Genomic DNA, 27,262 nt, shown 5'->3' with positions numbered 1-27,262 from the left:
TGTGTCATGTTAAACACACGTGCACAGCAGGGGAATCATTAGGATTATTATTGACTTTACATAGACCGCTGATTTTAGCATCTGCTGATGGCCTCTGGAAAAATCTAAGCGTTTCTGTAGCTGTTGTAGAGGAAGCCTGGGAGGTGACTGTTGCACTGCCTGATTGGCTTTATTGTGTAGCTTTGGAAATTGAAATGGGTGGTTTTGTAGCCGACCCTTGCAGATAATGGTAGACACTAATTACTGCTCATCCAGACTGAAGTGATTGTGAGTTGCTGCTGTGCGTCGGAACAAATAGGAGGTTGGTGTGAAGTCTGTGTTGGCTGATTTGGAGTGGGTCTGGCTGGATGTAGAGTGTGATATTGTCCAGCACTTGTATGTCAAGTGAAATGATGGTGTCTAATGGGCCACTGTTACTGTGCTGTGACAATAGGCTCTCACTGGGAGGATGATTACCATATATGTTTCCGTAGGCTTGTGTGTTCGATAGGTTTCCACATATTCGCTGTTCACATGTGGACTTATTGCTCCACATGGAAAATTGTACACATTGGTGTAAGACTGTGCAAAGTTTTGCATCCACAGGACAAAGACGTTGCAAAAGCTGAGCTGAACTTTTCAAAATGTGATGTCGTTCAAAACCACTTCCCCCTATTGAGCATCTTCCCATTACATTACAGTTTCACTTCCTACTTTCTGTCTAACCAGCTCCTGTCATGAATAGTATCTCACACATACTGTGAGTGGAAGAATTGTGTTCCAAACTGTTGTAAGCTCTTTATTTTACTTAGTGTTTATTAATTGATTAATGATAAACTAGTGACTGATTAATGTTTGAAAGCTGTAGCTTTCAGTGGTCTTAATTAAGATATCAGCATCTCCATTCTGAGTGTTTAGTGAAGGGATGTGGCCAGGAGGCATAGTTCAGACAGGATTATTTCATTTGATTAGACTTCATATGTGACTGGCTGTGGACTTTTCCAGGTCTATATGCCACGCGTACAGTGAGTCATAGGATGCCATCCATGACAGGGTGCACTGGGCTCTCAAAGAACAGCAGCATTTTCCTTTTCCTTGCCTTTTTTTTCCTATTCTGCATGTTTGTGCCTGCTAATCTGCTAATGCCGAGTGTTGCAGCCTTTTAGTAGGCTTAGCGTAACGTACTCTAATGTGACCATACCTGGCCATGCTTTCACTCTGATTGTTCCTGGTCTCAGAGTATGGGATTGGCTTGACGTATTTAGGCTTAATAGTAAACATTCTTGCCACAGCAGATGCGTTGGTAGTATGTTATCATTTATGGCTTTTTAGAGTGTGTGGAACTTATAATTGACAAGGGGCAGAAATCTTCCTTTTCAAGAATAGCATTTATTTTTCCTACCATCGTGGCTGTTAATGCATATAAGGGTGTTGTTAATGCATACTGTGTTGTGTTTGTCACGGTGAGTTATGTTTGGAGTAGTGTGTGTGTGTGTAATGTTATGTTGTAAAGCGTGTTTGTAGCAGTGTACGTGTGTGTTTGTTTCAGGACTCTCCTCTGAAAGCGGTGCAGATGCTGTGGGTGAATCTGATCATGGACACATTTGCCTCTCTGGCCTTGGCCACTGAGCCGCCCACCGAGTCTCTGCTGCTGCGTAAGCCCTACGGCCGCAATAAGCCTCTCATTTCCAGAACCATGATGAAGAATATCCTGGGCCACGGCGTCTACCAGCTCATCATTATTTTCACCCTGTTGTTTGCAGGTAAAAGACATCAGTGGACTGCAGTGACTCTATAGACATCATTCAAAGGCAGTACCTCATATTTTAAAACTTAATGTCTGTGTGAAATTGTAATGGCTAGATGCCACTGTGGTACTTTATCCCTTACGCAGGTGAAAAGATGTTTGACATTGACAGTGGGCGGAACGCACCCCTGCATGCTCCACCCTCTGAGCACTACACCATCGTCTTCAACACTTTCGTCATGATGCAGCTCTTCAACGAGATCAATGCACGCAAGATCCATGGCGAGCGCAACGTCTTTGAAGGCATCTTCAACAACTTGATCTTCTGCTCTATCGTCTTTGGCACCTTTGTCATCCAGGTAAACCACTGAAAAAAAAAAACAATCATTTGTTACTGAGCACTGATTTGATAAACACAAAGAACTGTGTGTACTCCAGAAAGCTCTATATTGGTTTTACTCAGAAATGAACTCAAAAAGTTGTTCGAGTGTCCTTTCTCTTTTTGAGGATCTTTTCTCTTCTATTCTCTCTCTTTTGACAGATTGTGATAGTGCAGTTTGGAGGAAAACCCTTTAGCTGTGTTGGCCTGTCTATTGACCAGTGGCTCTGGTGCATCTTTCTGGGCTTTGGCTGTCTGCTGTGGGGTCAGGTAGGACATTTAGGAACACATTTGGGTTGCGCCAGAGAGCTGCAAATGGATCCACCTGTATGTAGCCCCATCACAGAGGAGAACATTCTCCTTAATAGCAGTAAAACAGTGTCACCTTGTGGTCAGATGGAGGAACTGAGCTCCATGTTTGCTGCTTTAAGCAATAAAGAGTCCAGATTATTTTTAACTATGTGAACTGGGTATTTGAAGCTATAGAGTTTGTTTCAGCAAGGATGAAGATCAATTCATACCTAAATTTTTCAGAAGCGATACTTCATTCGGAATACAGTGTGGTCCAGGTCTAAGATTAGCTCAGGTCTGGGAAATTGGCCTGTGAAACGGTGTTTGTTTGCCTGTCTTGACTGCAGGTCTCTGAAGAATAGACTGATGCACACACCAGTCTATACTGTAATATCTAATACTCCGCTATGTGTTATTGTCACGCCGCTGCCCAGGTCATCTCATCCATTCCCACCAGTCGGCTGAAGTTCCTGAAGACGGCGGGCCATGGCACACAGAAGGAGGAGATCCCTGACGAGGAGTTGGAGGACATGGAGGACCTGGATGAGATCGACCATGCTGAGCGGGAGCTCCGCCGAGGCCAGATCCTCTGGTTCAGAGGCCTCAACCGCATCCAGACCCAGGTAATGTCTCCAGACCGCTGTGACTCGCAACAGTGTAACCGCCACACTGACCAAAACCCAGAACCAGTTAATACCCCTCATTTTTTTTGTTCCCTCTCTCAGCTACTTGCAGAGTGGTTATCAGTCAAACTCTATCTTCTAAACCTGTTCAGTGCCAAATACCTCATTATCCCTTCCCTCAATTTATCAGTTTGAAGTGGGATCGTTTTTCTGCACCTGTGAAACTTCCTAGTGTGAGTTTTTGTAGTTGATGAGAAAATTCCAGAATCACGGCTGTAAGTTGTTTATCAGGTCAGGGCAGACTATCTCTCAGGTCAACTTTTCCTCAATTCAGTGCCTTCTGTTTCTCTTTTAACTCTCAGCTGCTAATATCTGTCCCTGTCCTACTTCTCAAGTCTCTATAAATGGGTGCCCGTCTTTCTCTCTGTCATCTTTCCTTCACTCCTTTCTATCTTTGCTGTCACTCTTTCTCGCTCTTTTTCTCGCTCTCTCTCTCTCTGCGTTCTCTGGGCCTTCCTATCATGCTCTCTGGTTCCTTGCAGATGGATGTAGTGAGTGCATTCCAGAGCGGCACCTCCTTTCAGGGGGCTCTGAGGCGCCAGCCCTCCAGCTCCAGCCAGCAACACGATGTAACCAATGTTTCTAGCCCTTCACATGTAGCCTTACCTCTCGCCAATGCCTCCAACACCGCTTCTGCCACTGTTGGGTGTGAGTGCGTGTTTCTTAGTGCATGACGTCTAACATGTCCTCTCCCCCCTTCCCACTCTCTCGCGCCTAACGTTCTTCATTCTTCTCCTAATGTCCCTCTCTTCTTGAAAATGAAACAAAAATAAAAGAATACCCCACAAGCCAACATCCTCCACATTGCTTCTGAACATAAGTGCTGAGTACTGAACTACCACATATGTGTAATTGTACTGAAGTGGGTCCCTGGGCTTGAGGTCTCTGTGTCATTGTTCTGTTCTTTGGCTTTTGGCTGGATTTCTTAAAGAGGAAAGTGGGTGGGGGGTGCTGTTACACTGAACTGACATTGTGTCTGCTCTGCAGCTGCTGTCCTCTGCGCGCTACATAGGTGTTGTCCGCAGCCCAAGCGCTCTCTCTTCTCTGTGTGTAAATGTTTTGAGTATATGCCCATGGCCACAGATAAGCTCGAGCAGTCAGAGCCAGGTGAAACTAATTGGTCTGGCAGAGACTGTCTGAAAGCGTCTCTACCTTAAATGTGCGAGGCTCTGACAGCCCACAGAAAAATAATGACCCTTTTCTCTCTCACAGTCTGTATCTCAAGGTTCTTCGCACTCATTTTCTCTGTTGTCTAAATGAGATGGCTAGCCCTTGTTATAGCTGTCGTTGAGAGACTGGATGGGGCAGAGAGACAGGGGATGTCTGCCGCGGAGCTCCCGGAATGTTCCTTGTCCTCTCGGGAATGGAATCTGCTTATAGTTATTAATGAAAGCTATCCTTTCCTAAATTAACTCTCTCTCTCTCTCTCTCTCTCTCTCTCTCTCTCTCTCTCTCTCTCTCTCTCCGCCAACTGTGCCCTCTCATTATTCTCTCTCTCTCTCTCTCTCTGCCCCTCCCTCCCCCAACTGTGCCCTCTCATTATTCTCTCTCTCTCTCTCTCCCCCTCCTATTGTGCTCTCTCATTACACTCTCTCTCTCTTGCTTTCTCTCTGTTAGCATTTGTTCCAGGTTCCCCCAGCATCCATTGCTCTCCCTGTCCTCAAAAACAGCAGTGACTTTTTTTGACTTTTAACAGAAAACTCCTAACCTCCTCTAGGCAGAAGGCCCATCCTGTTTTCAGCCATGGAGGGTTTTTTTTTTTTTTTTTTAAACACAAAGGCACTGCCTTTCCTGTACCTTGCCGTGTTAACAGATGTATTTTTCCACCAGGTGCTGTGCTGATAACACTCTGCCTTATTTTCAGAATGGAATTTCTGCTGTTGTCCTCCTTGCCCTTTAATGAAACCTAATCTCATGCCTCTTTGTAGCCATAAGTGCCATACTGATGGAAAGAGAACAAAGAAAAAAAAAAGCCAAGCCATTAACACTGACTCCCACGTATTCCTCCTTAGATTCTGTGAAATGTGTCATGGGCTATACTCAAAGGTTTACTTCTGTTGAACAAAAAGGTAGTGCCGCTCTGCATGGGTCTAAGTCTCTAGTCCATTCGTGAGTTGTTTTCTTAATCACTGTGCTGTACCAGCTTCGACCCGCTTGGCTGCTCAGTTTTTTGCGTGTTTTCTCCACGACATAATTCTGCGACTCCCCCCCTCCAGAGCATGCCTGACAATAACCTTGTGTTCAACTCTGTCCTCTCTTGGTTTGTTCATGTGTAGATTTCTCTCTCTCTCTCTTAGTTGTTTTGCATTTTGAATAACTGGACAGTGGCATTTTGTGACATAACTAGTGTGAGGGGGATGCTGTGAGGTCTTGATGGTTTGTATAAAGCAGGTTTTTTTTGGGGAACAGACAAAGATTTGTCTCTCTGCAGCATGGAGCGTTCTCTTGTTGAGACGAGGAGTGAGTGGTAACTCTGAACCATCCAATCAACTTACCAATGACAGTTTGCTGCACGTCCTCCAACAGCTCACACACTCTGATGTTTTATTTGAATTTATTTCTATTTTTTGGGTCGTTCCAACTCACTTGTTCTTGACTCATCAGTTAAAAACTAGCCCATTTGTCCATGGATTAACCTCTATTTAAAATGCAAATTGTGTTGGTGTTTGCGTGTATGCGTGAGGTGAGAGAATATGCCAGTGAAGACAAGCTGCTGACTCCATCCCCCCCCCCCCTTCTCTCCTCCCTGCTCGTCTGCAGATCCGTGTGGTGAATGCATTCCGCAGCTCTCTGTCCCCTTATGAGGGACTGGAGAAACCCGAGTCGCGCAGTTCAATCCACAACTTCATGACCCACCCAGAGTTCCGAATAGAGGACTCGGAGCCCCACATCCCCCTCATTGACGACACAGACGCCGAGGACGACGCCCCTACCAAGCGCAATGCAACGCCCACGCCTCCGCCGCCACCCTCGCCCAATCAGAACAATAACGCCGTAGACAGCGGCCTTCACCTCTTTCTGGATAGCAGCAAACCAGCCACGCCCTCGGCCCCCGGGAGCCCCCTTCACAGCCTTGAGACGTCCCTCTGATCGACCCCGCCTCTTGACACACACACTCTTTTGTTTTTTTTTCTACGGAGACAGGCGCTAAGAGGACACATGGGCAGGATGGGGCAGAGACAGCGTCTCCTGGGAGCTTAGCCTGTGCTGGACTGCAACAAGAGCAAGCATTCATCAGAATGTAGGGTTTGGTTGTGATGTTTTCCTCTTTTTTTCTTACTTTATTCTTATTTTTTGGTTCTTAATGTCCCTTTGGAAAACTGAGGGGAGGGGCTCTCTGTTTCCACCACTCCCTCCCTCAAAGATCTTTTTTTTCCCTTTGTTGAAAGCAGAGGGGTGGCTCCAACTCAGATTGAAAGTGACCTGTTGTTGTTGTTATTATTATTATCATCATCATCATCATCATCATTATTATTATTAATAATAATAATAATAATAATAATGATGGTGATGATAATAATGATAATGATAATATTATTAATAATAATCACCATAATAATAATAATATTAGAGCGTGGGCCCTCTCAAGGCTTGAAGATGAGCTGTAGTAAGGGAAAGAACCTTTTGCTTCTAATCTGGATTGTGTTGTATATTTTATTTCTTTGGCCCTCACTCATTCAAACACTTATTTTCTGCTCCATCGGCTGTTAATATTTTGAATTATTTATGTATTTTTGGAAGAAGCAGGTCTGTTTACAAAGTTTGTAGATACTTTTTTTCTTCTGTTTGTTGGTGAAAGAGCTTCCTGATGTCTAATGCAGAATTAAATGGGGACAAAATAAAATCAAATGAAAGGAATATTTCAGATACTGCTGTATTTTCAGGAAAAAGGGTGTTTCTATGGAAACTAAACTATTTTGCCTGCAAGTAATTTGTTATATATTTGTAGATAAATAGAAACCTTCTAGCCAAATAGGTAACACTAAGGCTTGTATAGCAATGAGAGGAGGTGTTGAGGTCCACTGAAGGGCGAGGATTGGGTAAAGGCATGAAGGGTGGGTAGGGGGGGTTTAGACAGGGACCTCTGTCCATTTACATTTCCTTAGGCATTTACTACTGCATCGCTTTAACAGTTTCAGAGTTAGTTTTTTTGTTTTGTTTTGTTTTGTTTTTCATGCTCATGGGAACTCGGTTGAGTTCCTGGTTCACATTTCATTCATGTGGAGGATTGTTGAAAGTTGCTGTGATGGCCAGGCCTGGATGTTTCACGTTATAAATAGTTTGACTTTGTGGAACCAGAGACCAGCCATCAATGTGAGTGATAATTATTCTACTTATTCTACTTCAATATTTAAATAAAATGGTCCACATTTCACTGGTGACATTTCAGTCCCTGCCAATGTACGATATTGAGGTTTGTTTACTCAGGCTTAGTACATGATTTCATTGAAAAGGATGCAATGAATATAAAGCATTTTAACTTAAGATTTTATGTCTTTAGGTAGTAAACTTGTCTCAGTCAAAAAGAGTGGATTATTTTCAAATTTTTCATTTTTTAAGGTTTCTTTTATTTTGGACAACTTAAAATTTCCCCTTAAGGTTTCTGGTTTGTTGGCGTTACAAAAATGGAAAAACAACAAAAAAAAATCTGTTTGTATTTTTGCTTCAATTTATTCCATAAAGATTCCTGTCACAGTCATAAAATGTTGCTGCATTTTATTTGTTTGTAGACTGTTTTTGACACCTGACATACTGGAAACACTAAAGAATTGACATGAGACTTTTTAAAGAATAAAACTTTAGGTGTACACTGGTATCTCTGCACAGGGTACTTTACTTCTGCTCCCTTTGGAAAACAATTTTGATACTGAGAAAAAAAAAATCGTACTATCAAAACTAACCTTTGTATTTTTGTGGAACTAGATTATAACCTCTCAACCTGCTGAACCAGAGTTATTTTACACAAAACAATAAAGTAACAAAGTGGGGTGGGGGCACCTTGCATATAAGGGTTATAATTGGTTGTTGCTCAGAAAAAAAAAATCTACTCAGGGTGGTTAATTGTGTGAAACAGAAGAACAGGTTTTAATTTGAGAAGCCTGGGGTCAAAAGTACATGTTTTTTTGTAATGTTGAGAAGTAGCTATGTTTTGTTCTGTTTTGTTTAGCAGCCAGGTTCAGGTCTAGACTGTTAAATCCCCTCCTCCTGTAGGGATGTACAAGGGAAACAGGGGAAGGAGACAGAGGGCAAGGGAAGTGGTGCTCCTTAGCTCAACCACAATGTTCTGGGAATAAGTTATTCTTTTTTTTCCTTGTGTTCATCAAATTGAGAAAAAAAAGCAGCTTGAGTTTGCAATTTTAAACAAAGAAAAAACAAAAAAAAAAAAAAAAAGGAAAGAAAGAATCCATAAGAAGTTTATTCTGTAGCTTCTTCCTGTAATGGGAATGAATGTTCATCCATCTGTTTTATGGATTTATTATTTTTTTATCTTAACATTTGGAAATAAAGACGTTCTTCATGTCTGTTTATCTTGAGCAATGTAAATGGTTCTCGTGATTTCGATTTACATTTGAAACTTGTCGAGTAATGTGTATGGTTTTTAAGAATAAAAAAATAATATTTAGCCTAAGAAGAAGGCCATGGTCTTTCTTTTACATTCTGCATGGTCCACATCATAGCCTAAGCTATCCAGTGCATTGCAGAGGAATTTTAGAGAAAACTGAACCACACAAGTTTCTAACTCAAACCACAGACATAGGCTGAAATAAAAGTAGCTGCCAAAATAATTTATATTTATTTAGTTTTTATTTAATAATAGATAAAATAATAAATAAAAAAAAACGTCTGAGCTTAATGTCAGGAACTCTCTTGGTAGGGACAACATTTTTCCCTGATAAAATCTCTCATTTGATGTTTCCTTTATGAATGTGGAAGTGATCTCTCTGGCACTGCCTTTGAAATCCTGAGACTTGGATAACAGATAACCGTGGCGTGAGGCAGTTTATTTATACTCATACCATTCAGTGAAAACTCCTGCCCTGTGCATTTTGGGTATTCTTATCCTGAAATACTATATTCTTACCAGGATAGAAATGCTTCACAACAGGCTAACAAAATCACTCAGAATGGTATTGTATTTTGTGGTGTTTATCTGGACCTCCAAAAACTTGACAAAAGGACATGCCACGAAAATGGACTCGAGGCAAAAGAACCCTGATCATAGGAAACAAGCATTTGGACTTGTGGGTTTCCTTTACTGTATGTTACAGATCCTTGCTGAGAACAGTGTGAAGGGTGACTCATCTTTGCATATGACGCTTCATTTGCCTTTTTCAAAAGTCTTACCTAAAAGTCACTGAGATGCTTTCCTCTAACCATGTTGTACAAAGTAATGGGCAAACGGACCTGCTTATTGATTGCTAAATTAACTATGAAACTGAATCTGTGTGAAGCATATGTTTTCAGAATTCGTTGGATACCATGTTTACTCAGTGATTTCCTTTATTTCTGTAACACCGTGTACATGTTTTGGGTCAATAATGCAACAAAAGGAGTGACGAAAGGTGCAGTTAGTCATCCAGACCAGCAGGTCGCCGCTGTGGTCTTTGTTTTAGCCTACATGGCACCTAGGCAACATGACGCTAATCCGTCGCGACCCTGACGCATTGTCGAAATATGCATGTTAGGCTGCTTTAAACCTTCCAGGAGTGCACCTGCACTGTGCAGGTTTCCATCATCATACCCATAGAAACGTTTCTGTATAAGACTGCACAACGGAGTTTGAGGAATGACTCGTAGCGACTCATCTGTAGGTATTTCCCTTTCTAACCTCTCTGATATTGCATGACTCAAACATGATCTCTCTTCAGTAATCATCATCTATCTTAACGTAGCTATAATTGTATAACGTGAGCTCCAACTGACTTTGTTCATAACCACAGTTATCGGTTATTTATCGAACGGAACCAGCTAACTAGTAAGAAGAGTAGGCCTAATCTAAGTTAATTACCTTTCGTACTTTGTGTATAAGTCCACATCCTCTTGATAAAGTCAGTGATATTTGTGTGTTTGTCTCGTCTCTTTGAGATTTTGTCACCAGTGCTCATAGGCGGCCGTTTATCTTAGGTCACCCACAATTACAGGTAGTGTTGTCATATTCAGAGTAGCCAGGAACCGGCGTTAACTTGGTGTCCTGTTCGTAGAATGAAGAAGAGTGCAGTTCCTCCCGTGGTATCATGAGGGAATGGTGGTTGCATGTGGGGTTGCTGTGTGTCCCCCTGATCGCCGTGTACCTTCACATCCCCCCACCGCAGCTCTCCCCAGCCCTGCAAAACTGGCGCTCGGCTGGACACCACTTCAGCTTCAGAGGCAACAAAATCTTCTACCGAGGTAACAGTCGCAACAGCCTCAAAGTCTGGCTTGGTTCATTGTCATCTCTGAGTCAGGACATGAAAACTTAATATATGCATTAGCACGGATTCATTTTCAGTCTTTTTACTGTGATTTAAATGAGCGTCTGTTATAATTGTGAGACACTTCTAAGCTGCTGAGGCTTCATCGGTCCTTAACTATCAATAATTTGTGAAATACGTTATACAATGTGACCTTTGGAATCGTTAAACTTGTCTTGAGCCTGAAGTACTACATACCTATTTAAATCAGATACTGCTCTAAAACAACAATAACAATGTTTGTTGAGTGGAACTATATAATATTTATAATAATAATATTAATAATGTTATGTGGTTTGTAGCAGACATGTGTAAATAAAGAAGAATGTTGTCATTTGGTGACGTGGTTGTCATGCAGTGACATTTGACTCTTTAATCTTTCACAGAATCATATGGTCCTCTGGGAAGCTCTGATGTGGTGTTACTTCTTCATGGCTTTCCTACCTCCAGCTATGACTGGCATAAAGTAAGCTGATCTAATCTGTCTTGTGTGCCCGTTTGTTTGGTTGTACAGATTTCAGTCCACTAATGATAAATTACATTTTAAGATGTAAGGTACAGTAAAAGTCTTGCATTTCAGATGTTCATGTTTGACAATAATCTCTAATCTACATGTGCAGCTTTAGTACATACAGCAATGCACTATAAAGAAAACAATAACAATGTATAAAGCACTGTGCTATCAAGTGGGTCTCCTGGACTAAGATAAACAAATATAACCTAAGACTGCTTGTAAAGGGATCTCTGTGAACATGGTTTTTGGTCTAGAAATGTTCTGGGTGAATTGGATTACAGCCAATTACCAACTGTTAGTTGCATATTGCACTGTGTGTGTATGATTATCTGTTGACTTATGGTAAACAAGACAATGTAGATGAAGCCCTCCTCTTAGAGCAGGCTACAGTGCGTGCAGGCTTTTGCTCCAGTCCCATCAAACATACATGATTTAGCTAATCAAGGTTCTGATGCATCTCTCTATATTATGTTCAAACATGCACTGGTACAAAGACCTGCAGCAGTGTGGGCCTCCAGGAGGTAGAGGGTGGCTTGTTTCTGCTCTAGAACAATGCTAGGCCTCTCACCCTTTACTTGCCTGCGATATAGAAAGGAATATGCTCCGCACTCTTTCAAACACATGTGAATGAGCTCACCATGCTCCTCTGAAGTATCATAAGCAAAAGCCTGGATGCACTGCCATTCTGATGGAAGAAGTTATTTTTACTGCAACCTATAGATGTCAAAGAGTGTTTTAGTATCTTAGGTAGCCAAGATCAGTGTGTGCTGGATTTTATATTTGCTAGACTTTACTCAAGCGTCAATACCTCATCAAATCTACTGTCAATTCTGCAGGTCTTTCATTTGAAGTATTAATACTACATGACATAATGTCCTTGTTTTGAAGAGAATATATTATGAGTATAAACTGGTTTTCTAGATCTGGGAGCCTCTGACACAACGCTTTAACCGAGTCATTGCACTGGACTTTCTAGGCTTTGGCTTTAGTGATAAACCAGTAAGCTGATTTTTTTCTCTTTTTTCGCTATTAACAGTAATAGCATCAGTACCTCATATACATTACGTCATTTATGTTTAAAATATGTGCGCTAGTAATGGCTTGAGCTGTTTTTTCCCCCCATTACTTAAGGACTGACGCAGCCTCCTTGTCTTCCAGAGGCCTCATCGGTATTCCATCTTTGAGCAGGCCAGTGTGGTGGAAGCCCTGCTCTCTCATCTGGGTCTCATGGATCAAAGGGTCAACATCTTGTCACATGACTATGGAGACACAGTAGCACTAGAGCTGCTTTACAGGTGAACTCCTTGCACATGGAAGCTTCCAAAGAGTCGGGGTCAGTGCTGTTGTCAACACTGAAGCATTATAACTGTCAGAGTCAAGGCATTAACTAATCAGTGTTAAAGCAGAAGTTGACTGATTTCACTCATGAGCCCATTGTAGTACTTATCCATACCTTTGTCTGTACCTCAGATTTTTCTTCAGTCAGTCACTGATATTTAATCATCTATTTATTTCAAAACTGTGTAGCATTATTGGATGTCTCAGTACTGAATCCCAAAGAAATGCTTGTTGAATGTCAAAGACCTGCACAAATGTTGGACAGCAGGGGGTGCTGTTTAAATCATTCATGAATTTGTCTGTGTAATCTCCATGGGGCTCTTACATGCAATGTTAACTGTGCAGGAGTGACCAGAACCGAACTGGACATCTGACCATTAACAGTCTCTGTCTCTCCAATGGAGGTACATCTAAGTCTGCTCTAAAGATTATCTGCTTTCATTCAGCATCTCAGTCTCTGTGAGTTATCAGTGTTAGTCAGTTGAAATGGTATTTTAATATGTGAACTGACCATATTTACATTCCTCAGAATACATCAAATCCACTTTTTTTGTTATGTATTATCGTGGTTACGTCGCCTCCAGAAATGTATACACTTTTTACTGCTGTATTTACGTGACTGCCACATCTCACATAGACTGTGCGATTCACAGGTATATTCCCAGAGACACATCACCCGAGACTCCTGCAGAAGGTAAGCCCATACTTGTCATACCAAGTGCATATTACTTTTTCCATAAACCACTACATATGTTGTAAAGTTCTCTACCGACATATTAACTGTACAACAGTTTTGACTAAAAAAATGGCTTTTTGAGGCTGACAGCACCACTTTTCATGACGTGAAAAGGTGTATCTTTGTAGACTACCTGTAAAAAGATGATAGTTCTGTAAAGGTCATTTTTCTTCCTGCCTTTTGCAGGTGCTAAAGGATGCTGGTTTCCTGTCTCCTGTGCTTACGCGTCTTTGTAACTTCATGGTTTTCTCTAGAGGGTGAGTGTCTGGGTCCAGACCTTTTTGAGGAATGCATGTCTGTCTCTAAATTAGACCTCTTAAGACCACAGGTCTTTAGATGAATAGAATGCATTTCAACAAATGAAATGTTTAAATACGGGCTCTATCCACCCTTTTCTTTAATGTTTGTTTTCCTAATTTCATACTTTGACTCCGGTCAGTTCTGTGGGCAGAGGTTAGAGCAAAGTGAATGGGTATGGTCTCAGTACCTGTATGGATATGTTACATGCCATTACATCAGTGTTTACTCTTGATGTTTGTAAATAGATCTTTTTGAAGCATTTTTTTCTTTGATAGAGTTGAGAAAAGTGTATATATAGTCTGTGTTTTTTGACTGCAGGATCGGAGATGTGTTTGGGCCCTATACCCAACCCACAGAGGCAGAGTTCTGGGACATGTGGACTGGTGTTCGCTTTAATGAAGGGAACTTGGTCATGGACAGGTAAAGCATAAAGCCACTTCACCTTGGTTCATTTACATGTGTACAGTTTGAGAAGTCACTAGAACTGAGAGGGTGTAATATTTTGCTTAAAGGCAAGCCCTGTGTCCAGGCCTTGTTCATTCAGAGCGCCCTCTTTTAAAGTATTTGAGCCTCAGGTCCAGTCAGCTGTCATCCAGACAAGCCTGTGAAAAAGAGTCCATGGCCTGGACTTAAACTCAACTTTTACATGGAGTCTTTTGCATGATGGCTGTGTATCAGCGCTGAATTTATCAAATAACATGTTAGCCAGAATATTCACCTATTTAACACACTGAGTTAAAGCAGCCCTGGTCTAATGTCACATGTTTTTACCCAATGCTTGACTTTTTTAACACAATGATGAACTTTTGAATAAAAATGTCTGTCCCTGTCCCTGTCTCTGTCTCTGTCCCCCCCCCCTCTCTCTCTCTCTCCCTCATGCAGCATCCTGCAGTATATAAACCAAAGGCTTAAACACAGAGACAGGTGGGTTGGGGCACTCACCTCAACCTTTGTCCCATGTGAGTATTTGATTTTTGTTTTGTTCTTTGATTTTGGCCAATCAAAGAGGGAACAGCAAATGGTTAATATACAAGAGAATACATATAGACAAAGCAGACACTGGCCTCATGTTTGATATGTTTTCTTTACTCAGTGCTAGCAAACCTCAAATGAACTTACTGTATTAATTGGATTAGTTATAATAAGCATTTCTGGTATGATTCACAGAAGGCTTTAGCTTGTGCTGTTTGTGTGGTTTTAGCTCTTGTAAATCCAGTGTGACAGTCATTGCTTGATTAAGGTATTAGGTCTTTTATTAAAGTCGTGACGAGAGGCAGAGTGTGTCAGTGAAGCTATAATCATACTCGGCAATAATCCTGCGAAAATCATTTGAAGTCCTCATGACCCTGTTTGACCCGTCCGGGCACCATTACGGTGCCAGATTTTGGAGTCACATTGAAGTCATATTTATTGCCATTCCCAACTGTTAAATATTTTGGTGTTTCAGTGCACATTATCTATGGACCAATGGACCCAGTCAATCCTCACCCTGACTTTATCCGTCTTTACCAGTGAGTATTGTATTTGCTTTATGTAAGATGCCATTTGTAAACGGCTAATGTAGTTATTGGAAGATATACAGATATGGCCGTTTTGATGTCAGCTGCTGTCCAGTGTGCCGCAGACATTGGAGATACAAATATAGAAAATGTAGACCTCAGTTTATGTCCAAATTTAATATGTTTGATAATGATAGTAACAGGTGTTGAAATAGTGTCCACCTATGCTCTTTTCTTGTCTGAGGACTGACACAGTGTCTACAAAATGCTGTCAATATGCTGTCAATTTCGTATGTAGGCAGTCATTGGTTCACAGTCTATGGCACACTCTAGAGCAGAAATTTGGCATGTCCTCGTGCTCTGTACCCAGACTGAATAATAAAACTGTTTTAAGACCTGCCTTAGCTGTTACTTGGAAAAGAGCTTTAAACTGGGTTTGATTTGGAATCAAACGATTCATTTGCACTGCGGAGGACCTAAGGAACCGGGAGTAGCCACTTCCTGAATAACTGAAAAGTTGTTCATCCAAACTCATGCATTAGAACACAGGAGGTTAGCATTAACGTGAACAGTTTAGAGAGAGAGAAGACACACTATATATTCCTCCTGTTCTCAAACACTTCAAATGCTGCTCATCCTATATGATCCCTGAATTTTCTAATATCCTTTTTTGTGTCCTCAGGAAACTGGTTCAGAGGTCCACTGTATCAGTTCTGGATGAGCATATCAGTCATTATCCACAGCTGGAAGATCCAATGGGTTTCATGAATGCTTATTTTAATTTTATCAATTCTTTCTGAACTAACTTTGTGGCCAATGAAGTTTAAGGAGACACACTGTTTAATCAGATCCCTGTGCTAAACTGAGTTTTTAGCCAGTTAAAGCTGGCTTCTGACCGGCCACCAGTCGTATATAACCAATCTGTATGGTATTTAAGAATCCAAGAACAAAAGTATCTCAAGCCAAACTGCTCCTGCAAATCAGTATTCAGCTACAGAGGGGGCTGCCTCATCAGACAAGTGCTATATGCCCCACAAAGTAAAACATGAGCAAAGATAAAAAAAAGTCAAGATATTTCTTCCATGTTGTATGCGTGGTAAAAATCCATGTGATCTTACCTTTTGGAGGGGTGAGAGGAAATGCTGTCATATTTAAATGTAAATGTTCTTTCTAGTTGTGTGTACATAATTAGTAAATTCTGCAATAATGACCTACCCCACAAAAGCTTTTATTCAAATGAAATAAACATTTTTAGCAACAATTTTTGCTGTCAGTTCTCATAAATACATCAAATTGTTTCTATTCCACCTGTGACATTGTAAAGGTAAAAAAATGGCATATATGGAAATAACCCACATAAAATGTTGTGTGTTTTCATGTTTACTCTTTATTATTGTATGAAAAAAAGACCACTTTTGGGTTTGGTGGTTTAAATAAGATGTTTCCCATGAACAGACCATTATAGACCCATTTTCTCTCATCAAAAGGGCACCGTATTGTAAATCACAGTACAGATTTTGCTATGGGAAGACGGAGCCTGGGGGAGCAGGATGAGCAGAAGAGCATGTTACATACTGATGCAAGTCAAAAGCACAATGACTGTGATTCATTTTAACAAATGAGTTTAGCATCTGGTCTGTGTCAATTCCGAGCATGTGTTGCTTCAGATAATTACTTGCTGGTAACATTCTGCTTTTAGACTCTCACATAGAGCACACTGAAAAGAGGAAAGACAGTTTAGAGTGATTGTGAAAAAGTTATATAAATGCTACTACACGTGATGGGCATCTACAATGTCTTTTTCATGTATGCGTGGACTTTGGACGCTCCTCATTAACCGACCGAGGCCAAAATGACGTCGGCAACATTCTCCTCTCCACTTCGCACCGTGACCTGCATGGTGACCCCGTCGGCGAGGGCAAGACGTGCCCGCACCAGCACATCGTGACCTCCCCTGAACACACCTGTAGAGGAGCGGCACACGTCAATGATGTGTCAACACCAAGCAAAACAGGTTGACAGAATAAACAGTTGTTTGCACCGTGTGTGCTTGAATCTGGTAGCATAAGAGGACGAGATGTATTAGACTTTTTAACTCGGGGGGGGGGGGGGGGGGTAATGGAGTGGTAATTTCTGTGTGCTCATGGACAGGGTTCAGAGAGCAGCCAGTTTGTTTTCGTGGAAGTACAGACCATCACTGCTCCACTCTGGGCAGCTACTGAGACTATTAACAGCCACTGGACCTAATGTGAAAGTACTCTATGAATTAAATGCCACATTCCTCTAAAATCTGATAGGATGTCCTGTATGGTAAACTGCTAGCAACATACAAAGTATATAAGCCTCAGGGTGGGAGGAAAAATGATCAGCTTATTCACCAGTATGACAAAAAATTAAGTAGGTTTCATGTTCTTCTCACCGGCAAGGAAGAGGATGTGAGAGTTCTTGTTTTCCGGAACTTTGTCTGACCGTTCACATGGCTGCATGCCCAAGAAGTTAGTGATGTTACTGACTGCCTCTGTGGAACAAAGTCAACGAGTGCCAACAATCAGAACCACCTTGTATTTAGTCTCTAAATACCTCTACTAACCCTGAGCAAATATTTGAAATGAATGAATGTTTTTCTGGTGACTTGATGACGCAGGTAGTTACCGTCTAGTGTTCTGACAGAGGCCAAAGCAAATGTTTCTTCTTTTTCAAACTCATCTCCAACTTCCTCCCATGCTGCCCCAAAGTTAGGTTTCAGCACTTTCTGTATGTGGTCAGCCACGGTCACTTCCAGATCCTCTAACTGAACATTTGAAAGAAAAAAAAAAAAGGACAGAGAAAGTAAGACGTATGTGGGTTGAGCACAGAGAGCAATGTTGTAATTTACAGTTTTGGAAGTCTCAGACAAACATCAAAGTTAACAGATCACTGTGGCGCAGACATTCATAAAAACAACCAACGTTTCTTTACGCATACATACCACATATTCATCATCATAACCGTCATCGTCAGGTTCGCCTGTGTTTGGGTCGCAGTCTCGTACAAGGTACTTCATCGTACAGCTGAACGTACAGGACACTACAAACAACATTATTCAAAGTTAAACATTTCTTATTCATCAAACTATATTTTTTTTTTCAGTAAAGGCCAACAAAAATAAGTATGAGGTTGAATCAAGGAGCTTGTCTTACAAAAAAAAAAAAAAAAGCCAAGAGCCCAGAACATTTAAAAAGGCTGTGTGAGGTGATGTGTGGGCTGACCTGCCGTGGGGTCGTCGTCGGGGAGACGGACAAGGCTGTAGCAGGAGCCCGGTTGGCTGTAGGGCAGGCTGGCCGCGGGGACGTAGCTAACGACTTCGTAGGCCTCAGACGGCTCCATCTGGACCACCACCTTCTGTAGGAGCTGGTCGTTCAGCGTGTTGGTGCAGTCAAACTGGAACACCATGTGATTGGCAAAAGTGTGTTTGATGCAGCGCACCACATACTCTGTCTCAGCCTCCGTCAGCTGAACCGGCTCCGACGACTTGAACAGAGGGCCCAGTCCCTGGAACTCTGGGATGGCGGCCAGTTGCTCTGTGAAGTGACAGGGAAAAAAGAAGAGATTGTATAGGAGCAGGGCCAGGTAAAGGGAATGAAGGAGAACGCAGGTACAGGATAAGAAAAATACAGACATAAAAGTGCACATAATACACATAATTTAGAACCTTGCCAGATAAAGCCTTCACATTTTACAGTGCACTGTTCTCAACCACGGTGTAAATGCTCTTTGGTTTTATGAAAGCTGAGGTTACCTTGGTAAATATCTTGCCGTGATGGCGCAAGCTTTTCTGGGAGTTTGCTTGTAGCCACTGGTGCAATTTCTGGAGGAATAAGGTGCTTAAATAAATGAATTGATCTTGATGTACAATTGAGCACTTGAGAGCACGAGCTGTGTTTTACCACAAAGGTTAACGACAAGGCCGATTATGGACAAGCTGGGGATAAAATCTTAGAAACAATGAGGGAGGAAAAAAAACAACCCAAAAGTAGCACTGAGTGTGCAGAGCGGAGAATGCCAAAGAGGAAGATAATTCCTATTTGTCAGGACTGCCTCAGTTGCAACTGGGGATAAAACAGAGCATTAGCACTGAATGTTGTTATTGTATGGGTTCATTGACTCTCTGTGGGCTGTAACGTGCGATGTGCATTTCAGGTGTGTGGTTGGAGGAGGCGGTCTCTGTACCTGTCTTCTGTTCTGTTATTGGTGCGGTTGCCAAGGGAACGGTCTTCATGTCAAAGGGTTTCTCAGATGGCTCTAGGGTGTACTGGTGAAGCGATTTCTCCAGGCCAGGAATGGACACAGACAGACCTGCAAAGAAGCACACCAATACAGTCACCTATCTACATCACCAAACAGTAACTAAGTAAGCTACATTAACTGCAAATCTACAACACAATCTGCCACCAGTCAGCAAAAATAGCACACGTTTACCTCACAATGACAAAAAACACGAGTATTATTAAGTCTCTTCTTGTTTCTGTGTGGTCTCACCGTTAAAGATGTAGGCGGCATTTAAGGCCTTTTGCTTCTGCTGCAGGATGTTCATGTAGAATGTGGCTCTGTCCCGCACTTCATCATCACTGTCCATCATACATCTGTATTGACAAAACAAACAAACACCGGTCAGGCACACGCGTATGTTAGCAGCATACTCAGAACTGAGGCATTGAGACAGTTTGTCACGCAGTGCTATATGCTCTCTACACTGTATCACCACCGGCCTGTTTGACATCACACAGGCCTGAGATCCACGCATAGGCTGAGCAGACCTACCTCTGCAACAGAACTAGAACGCTGGGCAGCAGGTCATCGTTCTGAGCGCCAAATTTGGCCAGGGCGCTCACCGCAGCTGAAAGGAGACAGAACATGTGATCATTTTAACCCTCATAATCATAACATTACAGAGTCATCAGTACCACAACACCACAAGGTCATCACAGACAGACACTAAGCCTCTGGTGCTATATACCAGAAATGGAGTTACAGTTTTCACCCCATTTACAGCATAGCATTCATTCTAACAAGTTGCCCAGTTTTTCCTCCCGTATCCTTAACCGAGATCATTTTCAAACTGCTCCCACGTGTTTGGCTGGGGGCCACGATTACTCTGCGTGATACGTGTTAAAAACTCATAAGGAATTAAGAGTGAGTAAGCATTGTAAACCAGATATTAAAAAAAAAACAACCTCTTTACAAAGACTTTAATGGTTTTGACCTTAATCAATCCGCTTAGGGCAAGTAAGTGGCCTGAATGAGTCAGAATCTACATGAATAATCTGGCAGCACTCAGAGGTTTGAGTGGTGAGGTAACACAACAGTGCTTTTGTGACTAGGCCTGCAAAGTTGCCTTCTTTGACCTGCTAAGACTCAGCACACAGTGCTTATGCTACCTAATCCAGCTCCTGCTGTTGTTGAAGAGAGTTTATCCCCTAGACCACTGGTAGTAATGCTGAACAGAGACAGGGGTAGAAGGTTGGCTCACCGGCGCGCACCGCCTCACTCTCCAGCACTACGCGGTTGAAGATGAAGCGGATGTATTTGGAGGGGTTGGGGGTTCGGGGCCCCTCCTTGCCCAGTAAGTGCAGGATCTTGGTGGCGAGGACTGTGTGTTCGCAGTCCTCAATAAACTCACACAGGTGGGCTAGCCCCGTCTCTTTGCTCTCAGGATTCTCCTCGATGATACTGATGATGCAGTCCACGATCGCACGCTTATACTCAAAACCTCCCTGAAACACACGGTCAGCACAGAATGTTATCAGCTCCTGTGTATTAGTGTCTGTAATATTACCATATTCTGTAACAGGCATTCCTGCTCCTTTGTTATCAAAATCCGTCTGGTTTACTCAACAACCTGAACAGCATGTGTGTGGATTCTTAAGTCGACCAATAACACACTGATGTTACCAACCAAAGAAGGACCTGACCATACACTCCTGTGTCTCTCACTGTGAGACATCGGGGTAATATATTAAAGGAGAGTAATAATTATCTATAATTACATCCAATTACATCTACAGCAAAACACATAAATAAATGAATACGAGCAACATGCTACACTAAAAACAAATGACTGTTGAGTAATGAGATCTGGCTGTTTTCCATTCTACAAATGCAGACTACGAGCGTGTCACATAATTAATAGGATCTAAATGGATTGGCTAAATGTCCCGACAAACGGAACAAAAACACAACAGAGTGGAACGCGTGGTTGGTAATGACTTACGTCATCTCTCAGCATGTTGGACAGGAAATTCATCATGACGCTGTGTTTTCGAGGATACTTCTGACACAGAGCGCTGATGGCTTGCACGACCACCACCTGGAAAACACAGAGACGTTCACAGCAGGGGTTTAACAGTTTAAACGGACAGAGAGAGAACTCTTAAAAAGCATATTTACAGTACAAGTGAATACCTGTATTTAGTGCTCTTCACTCATACGACTAACAGGGTCATAAAAAAATCAGTCTCTAGCAGAGTAAATGGCAGGGTGAAAAAAAGGAGAAGTGACCTTGAACTCGTCGGAGATCTCGGAGACAAAGGAGGAGATCTGCTTCATGAGGCGGTCGACACTGCTCTCGCTGCCCGTCTTCAGCAGGGTGGTGATGGCCAGAGTGGCAATGCTGCGGTTGGAGTCTGTGATAAGGTTCTCCAGGTCCAGGTTACAGGCCGTCACAGCAGATGGATGTTTCATGGCAACCTGGTGGACACAGTATTGGTACAATAACTATACATGTCCTTAGACATTACACCAGGTCAGCTCAGGATAAACTAAGGCTTGACAATTACAGAAAGGAGTTCTAAAAGTTTGCCAAGGCCACATTCTGATACAAGAGTAATGGTCCTACTGCCATCCGGTGGCTAAAAAAGGTAGCACACTATTGTACTTGACTGAAGGAATGATGAGCATTAATAGCTCTACACTGTCATCTACTGGCAAAACAAATACATTGCTGTGCATAACAACAGAGTTTGACATCTTGATCTAAAGATCTGAAAAAAAGGACAGAAAAAAGTACCTTATTGAGTGTCCTGACAGCAGCATAGCGTAGAGCAGCTTTAGGGGAGCTGCAGAAGAGCTGGAGCACTGCAGTGAGAACACATAACCACACACATTCATGAAAGTCAACGCTGTAAGACTGTAACACTGACACAGTCCATTAAACAAATGAGAGAGAGAGAGAGAGAGAGAGAGAGAGAGGGGCTGACCAGAGACAGCAGGGGCCAGCTCTCTAGCAGTACAGTTGGGCATGTGGACGATAGCAGAGGCTGCCTCATATACCACCATCTCATGCTTGTTCCTCAAGCAGCTCTCAATGAAGTCAAACAGAGGGCTGTCGTGCCTGTCAGTAAAAGACATACACAAGCATTAACAACAACGAAAAGACAACAAAAAATTCCATTTATGTACACATAGGATGCATGAATAAAACACATACCCTCCCTCTGTCTCTTCCAGCAGTTTGCTGGCAATGCGGATCAGCATGCAGTAGGCAAAGGGAGACTTGAGTCCAGATTTGGTAAACTTGTTGAGCATTTTGGACACGGCTAAACGGTCATTCTTCCTCAGGTGGTAAAGCAGACCCAGAGCGTGGTACTACCGCACATAAAAGCATCATGTTAAAATACAGCAGAGTTCCTATTCACAAAGCATGTGTTTCACTGCACAATGTTTATTTACTTAGCCATTAGAAAACAATCAGGCCACAGTTCCAATCCTACCTGACTGAACAAGTCATTATGCACTGTGTGTATTCAGTCCATAAACCACCCACACACATCCAGAGAAAGCTTACCATTGTATAACATGCACCAAAATCATGCTTTCAAATGTAAGACAACTACTTACAAAATGGGATTATAGTATACCAGATGGCTTATTTCATCAGAGTACTGCTCCTTGGTCACTTAAATACGGTTAACTAATAAATGTTAATAAATATCCAGCGTATAAACAGAGATACTGGAGATATTAGCATCACAGTGGGAGTAATCTGTAGAAAATGCACTGAGAGAGTGATATAGAGTTACATGTCTTAGGGAAGAGTACATAAAGACTAAATGTCACTGAATGTATTACGGGTAGATTGACACCTACCTGCACCATGATGTTATCACTGGAAGCAGCTTCCTGAGCCTCATTCACCCAACGCTTCACCACATCATAGCTCATCTTCACCATATGCTGCAATGAGGGCACAGAACTACATTACCCATAATTCAACACTATGCTCGCTCTCACACATACACCCGTACACTTCACATATACACTGACACACTTCATATCCTGGAAGATGTAGGCAGGTACAGCATACACTGAGAGGCACATCTGATTGGCAGGGATCATACACAGGAACATCTGTATGGTCTATGGGTTGGACACTCAAGTCCAAATGGGAGGCACCACAGAGAGTGGTGGAAAACAACAGAACTAATGTCCTGTGGGACTTCCAGACCTGTATAGAGAACTAAGCAATGGCTAACCAATCAACCAGAGACCTCTAAACTGGAGGAGTGGCTCCAGCAATGACAATATCAATCTGAGTCCAGAAGAGTTCAATCCTTGGCACAGCAAAAATACTGCACATCCTCAAACTCACAAACCTCTGGTGGGAGGTCCAAGTCTGAAGAAGGTACCAACAACGGTTTTATTATGTGTGTGTGTGTATGTGTATACATATAAATTCATTTACATACCTACATACACACACACACACACATACATATACACACACACACACACACATATATACATGCAGACTTATGACTGTCTTACCAGAGAGGAAACCAGTGCAGAGCTGGACACACTCGGCACCTTGTCCACAATAGCCTGTTTCATATACCTCTCAATCGCCTGCAGCATGGTGGTCTGATGGGAGAGAAAGAGAGAGAGAGTTTAAAACTGTGATTTTTTTAGATAAGCTTTCACACATCGACTACCTGGTTATATGACAAATTTATCATCCAATGTTTCAGAGACGCTCTGTTTAGTTTATGTTCTGAATGTCCCCTGAAAATAATTATACATCATTTCAATGAATTCATAGCTAATTTTTTTTAGCTCTTCATCCTTTTTGTCAAATTTCTTTATCATTCTTGCAATGCTCTTAACAATAATTGCTCTTAGTCCACCACACTCCTGCCAAACTATATACGACTATGCTCCACGCCAGCAGGATGAAGCCAGTAATTTGTCCATCAATAAGTCTGGTTACATTTATACATTTATGTGTATATAGGTTATATAAACAGAGGAGACGTTTTATATATATATATGTGTGTGTGTGTGTGTGTGTGTGTATATAGGTTATATAAACAGAGGAGTGGTTATATATATATGTGTGTGTGTATAGGTTATATAAACAGAGGAGAGATTATATATATATATATATATAACATAACTAACCTCTCCTCTGTTTTTATATATATATGTGTGTGTGTGTATGTATATATAAGTTATATAAATAGAGGAGAGGTTATGTGTATGTGTATATAGGATATATAAACAGATGAGAGGTTCAGAGTTGAAGGTCTGGTACGCACATCAGTGATTCTGCAGAGTGCTCTGATGGCTGGTCCTCGGTACACATCTTCCTTACCAGTCATGTCCTTAGTCAGACTATAAAAACACAAGAACACAGAGCACGCAAGTCAGCCTCTCCTTCCCTCACTCACACAAACACACCTACACACAAATGGCATCGTTCTGAATGTTAACTTACTGACCTGCTAGTGACAATGATGACATCCTCAGAGATGTTGGCCATCTCTTTGATGGTCAGGTAGCACATCCTTCTGAGGGTTTGCTAAAGAGATTGAGACAAAAATGTATAACTATGCAAATAGGAGATTAAAATTCAACCTATGAAAAAGAAAATGATTATATGCTTACGTCATTAGACTGGAAGAGTCTTGTCATTGCAAAGAATGCTTCTGTTGCTTCTGTGGTTCCAAAGTGTTCCCCCTGTAGATAGAGGAGGCGATTATGTTTCTGATGGATAAACCCTTACAAATAAACAAACATACAAAAACACCGAGCTGAAAGGCATGACCTTTTCGTCATCAAATTTTGCTGACCTGATTAAGCAGGTAGATAATCTTGGTGAGAATGTGAAGGCATCTCCTGGGGTTGATTGGCGTCTCGTTGAAGATACGAGCCTTCGGGGGAAACGAACAAATAAATTGTCTCAAGAGACCAATGGTTCGTGCAGAGGAGCAGATACATATAAACAGTACACGAGCAGTTCATTCACAGTTGTCTGGTCAGCTTACCTCTTGGAGCACTGCACTCTTCTCCAGATGCTGAAAGGGATTGGAGCCACTTCCTAAAATATCAATATCACTTTAGCTAGCTTTTACGAATTAACAATTAAAAAACAGCTTTAAAGATATTCATGACATTACATTAGTTAACAGATCGGATGACCATTGTTCAGTAAACAGCTTTATATGAGAAGTTTGACCCGATTTCACTTCTCAGCTTTCCACTGTGTGTGTGACATCGTTCCTCCACACAAGCTTCGTTGGCACCTCAGCTAGGTTATATCAGTTGTTCGCGGATGTCATCATAGTAGATGTACCACAAATATGCACACAGTTTACACCACGTATGAAAAAGAGTAGCAGGAACGAAAGCTGTCTATACTGTTTATTATAACCTAAATGACAGAGCGCCAAGGCTACACAGCTTGTAAAAACGAGTTGTCGTTAGATTATCACTAATGAACTTGGCACTCCACCTTAGCAGAAACTTAGATATAAATATACAAAATGTCACTTTACTGAACATTCACTGCATAGTGGTGCGACCATAAAAAACATTTTTCCAAGCATTTCGTAAAAATCTATGATTAAGGACATTCACCGAAGTGGTGAGTCGGCCTGCTAATGCTCTTCCTTAGCTTGCTAAGCTAACTGGATAACATTTCATCGATGTTGCATTACTGCAGATAAACCCAGCTGAGTGCTTTTGTAGCTGTTATAGTCAAATTCACAACAGAATAACTATACAAACTCTTACCAGACTCTTCATCCTTTTTGTCAAATTTCTTTATCATTTTTGCAATATTCTTAATGATAACTACTCTTAGTCCACCACACTCCTGCCAACCTCTATACGACTACGCTCCACGTCAGCAGGATGAAGCCAGTAATGTTTAGAAAACGTTCAAAATGGCTTCCGGGAGGATTTGCCTTCAAAGTAAAAGTCCAAGGCGAGGAGGGGGAAGTTGCGTGTGGAAGATAATTTTCAGTAGTATTTCCCTTCAAACTCACTAATGTCCACTAACTTTCTTCTTCTTCTTCTTCTTCTTCTTCTTCTTCTTCTTCTTCTTCTTCTCGAGATCATCATCATCATCATCATCATCAACATCACTGAGGTTGTATAAATACATCAGTTAAGTGTATCACTTGGTTAGAAGTACAGGTTTAACCTTTTCTAGCCTTTGTTGACAAGTGTTATCAAAACTTAAAGAAATCGTAAGACTGTTTTCAACTTGAAGTTATTACAGTTCATCTTACATTAGACGACCTCATGACAGTTCAGTTGTTGGCTCTAGATAAATGCATGCATCTTTGGATATTTGAGATAATCAAATCTGATATAAACACATGGTTAATCTGAACTTCGAACTTATGATATTTTAAAATAAGTCTAGACCCGTTTTCATTCAGGAAATGAGATACTGTATTAGACAGAAAATAATACATGGTGGACCTAATTAGCACATTTAAGTATTTACTGAATTTTTCGATTACTTTATTTTCCCTGCATAATGACCCTCTTGTTCTTCCGTGCACTACATTTTGCATCAACGTGTTAAATAAATATACGAAGACCTCGGAATAAATAAAAAAAAAGACTACTTTATGACATGTCTTCAGTGTTGGTATCCTAAAGTATATTTGGGTTTTTTTTTTTTGTTTTTTGTTTTTTTTTTTTAAATCTGAGGGAATTTTGTACTTCTAAATCTACAAAAACTGAATGCATACTTTGTGTAATTAAACAAATGTGCGTGAATGGGAATGCAGATGGTGGTGTGTAGCTTTGATTTGGTAAGACTTACCTTAGCTTGGGACTCCCAAGAAAGGTGCGGTAAAAAGTATTTCCATTATGAAAACCAAACATTTAAAAGCGGAGTTTTATCAATTTGCTTTTATTTATGAAAGGAAAAATAACACATTTGAGTACAAAAATATCAGACTGAATTTGACGTTTAAGTATGTCTCAAGCACACATACGTTTAATTACCCCTTCAATCATTTATAATTCTGCTTTTCCATTTGCTGATTAATGATTTCTTTTTCAAGAAGAGAAAGC

The 27,262-nt window shown here is 41.4% G+C and overlaps 3 protein-coding genes across 5 annotated transcripts in view; 2 read left to right on the top strand and 1 right to left on the bottom strand.

Moving 5' to 3' along the window:
* Positions 1 to 6,532, top strand: part of atp2b1a (ATPase plasma membrane Ca2+ transporting 1a) — a 28,337-nt gene extending 21,805 nt beyond the window's left edge. Inside the window, exons 17-22 of the mRNA XM_030778801.1 lie at positions 1,529 to 1,742; positions 1,874 to 2,085; positions 2,268 to 2,375; positions 2,831 to 3,019; positions 3,562 to 3,648; positions 5,840 to 6,532. Coding sequence (XP_030634661.1) covers positions 1,529 to 1,742; positions 1,874 to 2,085; positions 2,268 to 2,375; positions 2,831 to 3,019; positions 3,562 to 3,648; positions 5,840 to 6,169 — 1,140 coding nt within the window. The 3' untranslated portion in view covers positions 6,170 to 6,532. The remainder of the gene's footprint in view (positions 1 to 1,528; positions 1,743 to 1,873; positions 2,086 to 2,267; positions 2,376 to 2,830; positions 3,020 to 3,561; positions 3,649 to 5,839) is intronic.
* A 3,215-nt stretch (positions 6,533 to 9,747) lies between these two features.
* mest (mesoderm specific transcript) lies at positions 9,748 to 16,288 on the top strand. 3 transcript variants are annotated; one of them, XM_030778826.1, is made up of 12 exons: positions 9,748 to 9,887; positions 10,282 to 10,468; positions 10,917 to 10,996; positions 11,966 to 12,043; positions 12,203 to 12,339; positions 12,728 to 12,786; positions 13,036 to 13,076; positions 13,305 to 13,375; positions 13,737 to 13,838; positions 14,301 to 14,377; positions 14,866 to 14,929; positions 15,600 to 16,288. In XM_030778826.1, exons 1-12 carry the CDS (start codon positions 9,867 to 9,869, stop codon positions 15,715 to 15,717), a joined length of 1,035 nt encoding a protein of 344 aa, XP_030634686.1. In that variant the 5' UTR covers positions 9,748 to 9,866; the 3' UTR covers positions 15,718 to 16,288. The 3 variants fall into 3 exon arrangements, with proteins under 3 accessions (XP_030634686.1, XP_030634693.1, XP_030634701.1); XM_030778833.1 differs by having other exon boundaries at positions 9,748 to 9,891; XM_030778841.1 differs by lacking the exon at positions 9,748 to 9,887 and having other exon boundaries at positions 10,314 to 10,421; positions 10,912 to 10,996.
* On the bottom strand, positions 16,170 to 26,045 carry copg2 (COPI coat complex subunit gamma 2). Its single transcript, XM_030778813.1, has 23 exons — positions 25,964 to 26,045; positions 25,216 to 25,268; positions 25,021 to 25,101; positions 24,836 to 24,907; positions 24,670 to 24,749; positions 24,487 to 24,562; positions 23,720 to 23,812; positions 23,042 to 23,128; positions 22,383 to 22,540; positions 22,153 to 22,286; positions 21,963 to 22,030; positions 21,455 to 21,643; positions 21,168 to 21,263; positions 20,427 to 20,670; positions 19,718 to 19,793; positions 19,436 to 19,539; positions 19,127 to 19,252; positions 18,696 to 18,764; positions 18,166 to 18,477; positions 17,886 to 17,983; positions 17,570 to 17,708; positions 17,337 to 17,435; positions 16,170 to 16,881 (listed from the first exon to the last, which is right to left on the bottom strand). Exons 1-23 carry the CDS (start codon positions 25,998 to 26,000, stop codon positions 16,751 to 16,753), a joined length of 2,622 nt encoding a protein of 873 aa, XP_030634673.1. The 5' UTR covers positions 26,001 to 26,045; the 3' UTR covers positions 16,170 to 16,750.
* Between the last annotated feature and the right edge of the window lie 1,217 nt (positions 26,046 to 27,262).

Source organism: Chanos chanos, chromosome 1, assembly GCF_902362185.1.
Source record: "Chanos chanos chromosome 1, fChaCha1.1, whole genome shotgun sequence".
Taxonomy (NCBI): Eukaryota; Metazoa; Chordata; class Actinopteri; order Gonorynchiformes; family Chanidae; genus Chanos; species Chanos chanos.
The sequence above is the reverse complement of the archived record's forward strand: the minus strand, read 5'-3'. Positions and strand labels throughout refer to the sequence as shown.

Bases quoted from the DNA above. Each gene is read 5' to 3' on its own strand.
- mest (XM_030778826.1), top strand. From the start codon at position 9,867: ATGACTCGTAGCGACTCATCT. The intron at 10,997-11,965 runs GTAAGCTGATCT...CTGGTTTTCTAG, and splicing joins CCAGCTATGACTGGCATAAA to ATCTGGGAGCCTCTGACACA. The intron at 12,340-12,727 runs GTGAACTCCTTG...TTAACTGTGCAG, and splicing joins GCACTAGAGCTGCTTTACAG to GAGTGACCAGAACCGAACTG.
- copg2 (XM_030778813.1), bottom strand. From the start codon at position 26,000: ATGATAAAGAAATTTGACAAAAAGGATGAAGAGTCTG. The intron at 22,541-23,041 runs GTAGGTGTCAAT...TATGTGCGGTAG, and splicing joins GTGATAACATCATGGTGCAG to TACCACGCTCTGGGTCTGCT. The intron at 19,794-20,426 runs GTGAGCCAACCT...GTCTCCTTTCAG, and splicing joins GAGTGAGGCGGTGCGCGCCG to CTGCGGTGAGCGCCCTGGCC.